Consider the following 9,234-nt stretch of genomic DNA (forward strand, 5'->3'; position numbering starts at 1 on the left):
AGTTCTCTTGCCAGTTGCTCTGGCTAGAGCTTCCAAGACAATGTTGAATAAAAGTGGTGAGAGTAGGCATTCTTGTCTTGTTCCTAATCTTAGAGAATTGAGTTATGATGTTAGCTGTGTGTTTGTCATATTGGCCTTTATTGTGATGATATATGTTCCCTCTGCATGCACTTTGTTGAGAGTTTTTATCATACATGAATGTGAATTTGTCAAATGCTTTTGCTGTATCTATTGAGATGATCATATGACTTTTATCCTTTGTTTTGTTAATATAATGTATCACATTGATCAATTTACAGATGTAAAATCATCCTTGCATCCCTGAAATGAATCCCACTTGATTGTGGTGTATTGTTTTTTTTTAATGTTAACTTCAGTTTTCTAATATTTTGTTGAGAATTTTTGCAAATATGTTCATCAAGGATTTTGGTGTTATTTTTTTTTGCATTGTCCTTGTCTGGTTTTATAATCTGTCCTCATAAAATGAGTTTGAATATGTTTCTTCTTCAATTTTTGGAATAATTTGAAAAGGATAGGTATTAAATCTTCTTTATAGGTTTGGCAAAAATTCACCTGTGAAGTGTTCTGGACCTGGAATTCTAGGATGCAAGTTTTCTTATTACTGATTTAATTTCATTACTAGTAATCAGTCTGTTCAGATTTTCTAATTCTTTATGATTCAGGCTTTAAAGATTATATGGTTCTAGGGATTTATTCACTTCTTCCAGCCTGTCTAATTTGTTGGCATTTAATTTTTCATAGTATACTCTTATAATCCTTTGTATTTCTGTAGTGTCCATTGTAATTTTTCCTCCTTAATTTCTGGTTTTATTTATTTGGGCTCTCTTCTTTTCTTGGTGAGTCTGGCTAAAGGATTTTTTATTTTTTTTAATTTTATTTATTTATTTTTAACATCTTTATTGGAGTATAATTGCTTTACAATGGTGTGTTAGTTTCTGCTGTATAACAAAGTGAATCAGCTATATATACATATATGTCCCCATATCCCCTCCCTCTTGCATCTCCCTCCCACTCTCCCTATCCCACCCCTCTAGGTGGTCACAAAGCAACAAGCTGATTTCCCTGTGCTATGCAGCTGCTTCCCACTAGCTATCTATTTTACATTTGGTAGTATATATAAGCCCATGCCACTCTCTCACTTCATCCCAGCTTACACTTCCCCCTCCCCTTGTCCTCAAATCCATTCTCTATGTCTGCGTCTTTGTTCCTGTCCTGCCCCTAAGTTCTTCAGAACCTTTTTTTAAATATTCCATATATATGTGTTAGCATACAGTAGTTATTTTTCTCTTTCTGACTTACTTCACTCTATATGACAGTCTCTAGGTCCATCCACCTCACTACAAATAACTCAGTTTCGTTTCTTTTTATGGCTGAGTAATATTCCATTTTTTATATGTGCCACACCTTTTTCTTTTAACATCTTTATTGGAGTATAATTGCTTTACAATGGTGTGTTAGTTTCTGCTTTATAACAAAGTGAATCAGTTATACATATACATATGTTCCCATATCTCTTCCCTCTTGCATCTCCCTCCCTCCCACCCTCCCTATCCCACCCCTCTAGGTGGTCACAAACCACCGAGCTGATCTACCTGTGCAATGCAGCTGCTTCCAACTAGCGATCTATTTTACGTTTGGTAGTGTTCCTCCCTCTGCTATAATTTGGAAGAGTTTGAGAAGGATAGGTGTTACCTCTTCTCTAAATGTTTGATAGAATTCGCCTGTGAAGCCGTCTGGTCTTGGGCTTTTGTTTGTTGGGAGATTTATAATCACAGTCTCGATTTCAGTGCTTGTGATTGGTCTGTTTATATTTTCTATTTCTTCCTGGTTCAGCCTTGGAAGGTTGTGCTTTCCTAAGAACTTGTCCATTTCTTCCAGGTTGTCCATTTTATTGGCATATAGTTACTTGTAGTAATTTCTCATGATCCTTTGTATTTCTGCAGTGTCAGTTGTTCTCCTTTTTCATTTCTAACTCTATTGATTTGAGTCTTCTCCCTTTTTTTCTAGATGAGTCTGGCTAATGGTTTATCAATTTTGTTTATCTTCTTAAAGAACCAGCTTTTCGTTTTATTGTTCTTTGCTATTCTTCATTTCTTTTTCCTTTATTTCTTGTCTGATGTTTATGATTTCTTTCCTTCTGCTCAGTTTGGGGTTTTTTTTTTTGTTTGTTTTTCTTTCTCTCATTGCTTTAGATGTAAGGTTAGGTTGTTTGAGATGTTTCTTGTTTCTTGAGGTAGGATTGTATTGCTATAAACTTCCCTCTTAAAAGTAACTGCTTTTGCTGCATCGCATAGGTTTTGGGTCATCGTGTTTTCATTGTCATTTGTTTCTCGGTATTTTTTGATTTCCTCCTCTGATTTGTTCAGTGATCTCTTGGTTATTATGTAATGTATTGTTTAGCCTCCACATGTTTTTATTTTTTACAGATTTTTTTCCTGTAATTGATATCTAGTCTCATAGCATTGTGGTCGGAAAACATACTTGATACAATTTCAGTTTTCTTAAATTTGCCAAGGCTTGATTTGTGACCCAAGATATGATCTATCCTGGAGAATGTTCCATGAGCATTTGCGAAGACAATGTATTCTGTTGTTTTTGGATGTAATGTCCTATAAATATCAATTACATCCACCTTGTTTAATGTATCATTTAAAGCTTGTGTTTCCTTGTTTATTTTCATTTTGGATGATCTGTCCGTTGGTGAAAGTGGGGTGTTAAAGTCCCCTACTATGATTGTGTTACTGTCAATTTCCCCTTTTATGGCTGTTAGCATTTGCCTTATGTATTGAGGTGCTCCTATGTTGGGTGCATAAATATTTACAATTGTTCTATCTTCTTCTTGGATTGAGCCCTTGATCATTATGTAGTGTCCTTCTTTGTCTATTGTAATAGTCTTTACTTTAAAGTCTATTTTGTCTGATATGAGAATTGCTACTCCAGCTTTCTTTTGATTTCCATTTGCATGGAATATCTTTTTCCATCCCCTCACTTTCATTCTGTATGTAGCCCTAAGTGTGAAGTGGGTCTCTTGTAGACAGCATATATACGGGTCTTGTTTTTGTATCCATTCAGCCAGTCTGTTTCTTTTGGTTGGAGCATTTAATCCATTTACATTTAAGGTAATTATCCATATGTATGTTCCTATTACCATTTTCTTCATTCTTTTGGGTTTGTTATTGTAGGTCTTTTCCTTCTCTTGTGTTTCCTTCCCAGAGAAGTTCCTTTAGCATTTGTTGTAAAGCTGGTTTGGTGGTGCTGAATTCTTTTAGCTTTTGCTTGTCTTTAAATGTTTTGATTTCTCCATCAAATCTGAATGAGATCCTTTCTGGGTAGAGTAATCTTGGTAGTAGGTTTTTCCCTTTCATGACTTTAAATATGTCTTGCCACTCCCTTCAGGCTTGCAGAGTTTCTGCTGAAAGTTCAGCTCTTTACCTTATGGGGATTCCCTTGTATGTTATTTGTTGTTTTTCGCTTGCTGCTTTTAATATTTTTTCTTTGTATTTAATTTTTAGTTTGATTAATATGTGTCTTGCCATGTTTCTCCTTGAATTTGTCGTCTGTGGGACACTCTGTGCTTCCTGGGCTTGATTGACTATTTCCTTTCCCATATTCAGGAAGTTTCCAACTGTAATCTCTTCAAATATTTTCTCAGTCCCTTTCTTTTTCTCTTCTTCTTCTGGGACCCCTATAAATCGAATGTTGGTGCATTTAATGTTGTCCCAGAGATCTCTAAGACTGTCCTCAATTCTTTTCATTCTTTTTTCTGCTCTGCAGTAGTTATTTCCACTATTTTATCTTCCAGGTCACTTCTCCATTCTTCTGCCTCAGTTATTCTGCTATTGATTCCTTCTAGAGAATTTATAATTTCATTTATTGTGTTGTTCATCATTGTTTGTTTGCTCTTTAGTTCTTCTAGGTCCTTGTTAAACGTTTCTTGTATTTTCTCCATTCTATTTCCAAGATTTTGTATCACCTTTACTATCATTACTCTGAATTCTTTTTCAGGTAGACTATGTATTTCCTCCTCATTTTTTGGTCTGGTGGGTTTTTATCTTTCTTCTTCATCTGCTGTATGTTTCTCTGTCTTCTCATTTAGCTTACCTTAATGTGTTTGGGGTCTCCTTTTCACAGCCTGCAGGTTCATAGTTCCTGTTGTTTTTGGTGTCTGCCCCCAGTGGCCGAGGTTGGTTCAGTGAGTTGTGTCATCTTCCTGGTGGAGGGGCGAGACTAGTGCCTGTGTTCTGGTGGATGAGGCTGGATCTTGTCTTTCTGGTGGCCAGGACTGCATCCGGTGGTATGTTTTGGTATGTCTGTGAACTTTGTATGATTTTAGGCAGCCTCTCTGCTAATGGGTGGGGTTGTGTTCCTGTCTTGCTAGTTGTTTGGCATAGGGTGTCCAGCACTGTAGATTGCTGGTTGTTGAGTGGAGCTGCGTCTTAGCGTTGAGATGGAGATCTCTGGAAGAACTTTTGCCACTTGATATTACGTTGAGCTGGGAGGTCCCTGGTGGGTCAATGTCCTGAACTCGGCTCTCCCACCTCAGAGGCACAGCCCTGACACCTGGCAGGAGCACCAAGACCCTGTCAGCCACATGGCACTATGGCCTCCACAGTCGAAACACCTGCATCCTGCTCTGTTTTCAGGTTGATGGGTCCTCGAAGGTCACACAGAGGACTCCAGAGACTTTTGGATCATTTGACATCGGGTGCTGCAGCCTGTCAGGGCCAAGGAGGCCTCCAGCTCTGCCTGTGACCTGCCCCGAGAGGTGTGGCTCCTGGAGACCCCACAGGCCGTTTTTTTTCTAATTTTGTTTACCTTTTAAAAAAATCAGCTCTTAGTTTCATTGATTTTTTTTAAATCTCTTTTTCACTTATTCCCACTCAACCTTTATTAATTCCTCTTTCTACCTATTTTGGTGTTTGCTTGTTCTTCTTTTTCTAATTTTTTTAAATGTACGTTTAGATTTTTTTTTTTTTTCGGTACGTGGGCCTCTCACTGTTGTGGCCTCTCCCGTGTCGGAGCATAGGCTCTGGACATGCAGGCTCAGCAGCTATGGCTCACGGGCCCAGCCGCTCTGTGGCATGTGGGATCCTCCCGGACCGGGGCACGAACCCGTGTCCCCTGCATTGGCAGGCGGACTCTCAACCACTGCGCCACCAGGGAAGCCCCTACATTTAGATTATTATTTGAGATTTTTTTTCTTTCTTGAGTTAGACCTGTATAGTCACTATAAACTTTTCTCTTAGAACTGCTTTTGCCATGTCCTGTAAATTTTGGAAATCTGTGTTTTTATTTTTATTTGTCTTGAGGCATTTTCTCATTTTCTCTTTGATTTCTTTTTTGACCCATTGATTATTTAGTAGCATGTTATTTAGTCTCCATGTGTTTGCTCTTTTCTCATTTTTCTTCCTATAATTGATTCCTAGTTTCATATCATTGTGGTTGGAAAAAATACTTGATGTAATTTCTGTCCTTTTAAATTTGTTGATACTTGTTTTGTGGTGTATATTCTGCTATTTTTTGATGGAATGTCCTGCAGATATCTATTAAGTCCAACTGGTGTAATGTGTCATTTAAGGCCAATGATTCCTTATTGATATTCTGTTGGGTTGTTCTGTCCATTGATGTAAGTGGGGTGTTAAAGTCCTCTACTATTATTGTATTATTGTTAGTCTCTCCCTATACATCTGTTAATATTTACTTTATATATTTAGGTGCCCCTATATTAGGTGCATATATGTTAACAAATGTTATATCCTCTTCTTCTATTAATCCCTTTATCATTATATAATGCCTTTATTTGTCTTTTATTATACACTTTGTTTTTTTTAACTTTTATATTGGAGCATAGTCAATTAACAATGTTCTGTTAGTTTCAGGTGTACAGCAAAGTGATTCAGTTATACATGTATCTATTTTTTTTCAAATTCTTTTCCCATTTAGGTTATTACAGAATATTTAGCAGAGTTCCCTGTGCTATACAGTGGGTCCTTGTTGGTTATCTATTTTAAACATAGTAAGTGTACCTGTCATTCCCAAACAGCACTTTGTTTTAAAGTCTATTTTGTCTGATATGAGTGAGTACTCCTACCCCAGCTTTCTTGTCATTTCCATTCGCATGAAATATCTTTTCCATCCCCTCACTTTCAGTCTGTGTGTTTAGCGCTGAAGTGAGTCTCTTTTAAGAAGCAGGTAGAAAGACCTTTTTTGCTTATCCAATCAGCCATCCTATGTCTTTTGATTGGAGGATTTAGTCCAATTGACAGTTAAAGTAATTATTGATAGTTGTGTACTTATTGCCATTTTACACTTGTTTTCCAGGTGTTTTTGTAGTTCTCTGTTCTGTTCTTCTCCTTTTAGTTTCTTCCCTTGTGGTTTGATGATTTGTTTCAATGGTATGTTTGTGTTCCTTTCTCGCTAGTTTTTGTGTATCTGTTGTATATTTTTGATTTGTGATTACAATGGGGTTCATATATATTGACCTATAACTATGTCTACTTGTTTTAAACTGGTAATCATTTAAGTTCAAGCACATTCCAAAAGATCTACATTTTTTCTCCCCCCCCACGTTTTGTGTTTTATTATGTCATATCTTACATCTTCGTGTTTATCCCTTAACTGTTTATTGCAGTTATAGTTGATTTTATATTTTTTGTCTTTTAATCTTCATACCAGCTTATTTAAGTGGTTGATCCACAGCCTTTACTATATATTTGCCTTTACTAGTGGGGGTTTTCCTTTCCTATAGATTCTTACTTCTTGTTGCAGCCTTTACTTTGCCATTTAGAGAAGACCCTTTAACATTTCTTGTAAGGTTGGTTTAGTATTGACGAACTCTTAGTTTTTGGTTCTCTGAGAAGTTCTTTATATTTCCTTCAATTCTTAATGATAACCTTGCTGGGTAGAGTGTCTTGAGTTGCAGGTTTTTCTCTTTCAGCACTTTAAATATATAATGCCCCTCCCTTCTAGCCTGCAAAGTTTCTACAGAAAAGTCAACTGATAGCCTCAGGGTTCCCTTGTAATATGACCCTTTGTCTTTCTCTTGCTGCCTTTTGTATTCTCTCTTTAACTTTTGCCATTTTAATTATGATATGTCTTGGTGAGTGTCTGTTTGGGTTTGTAGTTTTTAAGCAACCTCCATACTGTTCTTTGTCACGTGGTTCCTAGATCATTCGCAATCTTTTTTGTCTCTGAACATAATCCCATTGGTATATAATCATTTGAAGTAGATATCACAGAACTGGATACAGTATTTCAGGTCCAACTTGATTCATACGAAGTACAACAGAATCATACGAAGTACAACAGAATCTCTCTTGATTCATACGAAGTACAACAGAATCTCTCTTGGTTCATAATATGTTTCCATTATTCCTGCCTACAGTAGAACTGGTATTTTCAGTGCCCATGACACTGCCGACTCACATGGAGTTTACTGAAATTCCCATCTCTTTCACCCTTTTGCCCTTAATCTATTTTTATACACGTGGATAAAACCTGTACACAGGTATCCTGTCTGTGTTTTGCTGTCCTCCCTCTTCAAGCAGGCCTCAGATTGTGGATATAGGGAATAGGAGCACAGTGATAGAGTTTATCCTCATGGGTTTCGAGCAGAGCTCCCCTTCCACACGGGCATTGCTCTTTGTCCTCTTCCTAGCCCTCTGCCATGCCCATGAATGGCCTCATCATCTTCATCACCTGGACAGATCCCAGGCTCAACAGCCCCACACAGTTCTTTGGCCACCTATCCTTCCTGAATATCTACTTCGTTCCTACCACCATTCCACCTGGTGGAATGCTGATGCGGATCCACCTGGTGGTCAAGAACTGTGTTGTCTCCTTTGCCTCGTGCTTGACCCACATGTATCTGGTTTTTGGTGTGGGTGTGGCTGAGTGCATCCTCTTGGCTTTCATGGTCTATGACCATTATGTTGCTATCTGCCACCCACTTAGCTGTGCCCAGATCATGAGCCAGCAGGTCCATGTGACGCTGGTGAGTACTGCCTGGTTCTTTGGGCTGATCAATGGCATCTTTCTTGAGTATATGTTATTCCAGAATCCCTTCTGCAGAGACAACCACATAGAAAACTTCTTCTGTGAGGCCCCCATAGTGATTGCTCTCTCTATGGAGACCCCCAGTTTAGTCTGAGAGTCATCTTTGCCGATGCCATTGTGGTGCTGCTCAGCCCCATGGTGCTCACTGTCATCTCTTATGCCCGCATCCTGGCCTCCATTCTGGGCAGAGCCTCCTCCTCTGGTCTGGGGAAGACCTTCTCTACTTGTGCCTCCCATCTGACTGTGGTCATCTTTTTCTACACCTCAGCCATGTTCTCTTACATGAACCACACAGCACACATGGTCCTGACAAAGACAAGCCTTTCTCTCTCCTCTACACCATTATCACCCCGATGTGCAATACCATCATCTACAGTTTTTGAAATAAAGAAATGAAAGGGGCCATGGTGAGGGCCTTTGGGAGGAGCAGCTTTTCCCAGGCAGAGTCTGTCTAGTGGGAAGACTCCTGGAGGGGAAGATCCCTCCTCCAACCCTGACTATTGGGTAACTCTCCAGTGCTGAAAGGCTCCAGGAAAGAGCATTCATAGCTTCCTTTGCAATAGCATCAGACCTGGAAGATCCTATTGATGTCTAATGCTCATCTGTCTGATGTAACTTTAAGCACTGTTTTCTCTTGGACCCTCCTCAGGAGAATTTGAGACTTTCCTGAGTGATTTTCTTCTAAGTTATCACAACAGGATCTATAAGCACACTTAAGTCCATTTCATTTTCTTTCTATACATGCTCTTCCTAGCCTGAGTTCTGCATATACATTTAGGTAAACTTTTTTCTCTTTCAACTTATCATTTTAATCTGTTTTTCTTTCTCACACTCCACTCTCACTTCCTGAATCTGCCCTCATCCACCCTGCTCCTACATGAGAAACAGTAGAGGAAGAAGTAAGAAAAAGGGAATTAGGGAGCAGTGTTGACATTAAGAAAAGTCAGTTAGAGAAAAAGAAGAAAAAGAAAAACTAAGGATCAGCAGCCTGAGCTTTATCTTGTTTGCCTCCACTAGGCCATGAGGGAGAATTTGTGGTGGCATTAAATAATCAACACTGCATTCAATGTGTGTTTATGCTTGTGTGTGTCGGGGAAGGGTAAGGGGGAGAGGCCAGGTGTCAAACCCCTTCTTCCTAAGTCCTCTAGTTTCCTTAAA

General features: G+C 38.7%; 1 protein-coding gene across 1 annotated transcript in view; it reads left to right on the top strand.

The window, feature by feature from the left end:
* Window positions 1-8,531, top strand: part of LOC132529977 (olfactory receptor 10AD1) — a 48,570-nt gene extending 40,039 nt beyond the window's left edge. Inside the window, 5 exon segments of the mRNA XM_060167057.1 lie at window positions 4,665-4,786; window positions 7,569-7,682; window positions 7,684-8,144; window positions 8,147-8,359; window positions 8,362-8,531. Of these exon segments, the coding sequence (XP_060023040.1) occupies window positions 4,665-4,786; window positions 7,569-7,682; window positions 7,684-8,144; window positions 8,147-8,359; window positions 8,362-8,531 (1,080 nt within the window).
* The last annotated feature ends 703 nt before the right edge of the window (window positions 8,532-9,234 follow it).

This window comes from Lagenorhynchus albirostris, chromosome 11 (assembly GCF_949774975.1).
Source record: "Lagenorhynchus albirostris chromosome 11, mLagAlb1.1, whole genome shotgun sequence".
Classification (NCBI taxonomy): Eukaryota; Metazoa; Chordata; class Mammalia; order Artiodactyla; family Delphinidae; genus Lagenorhynchus; species Lagenorhynchus albirostris.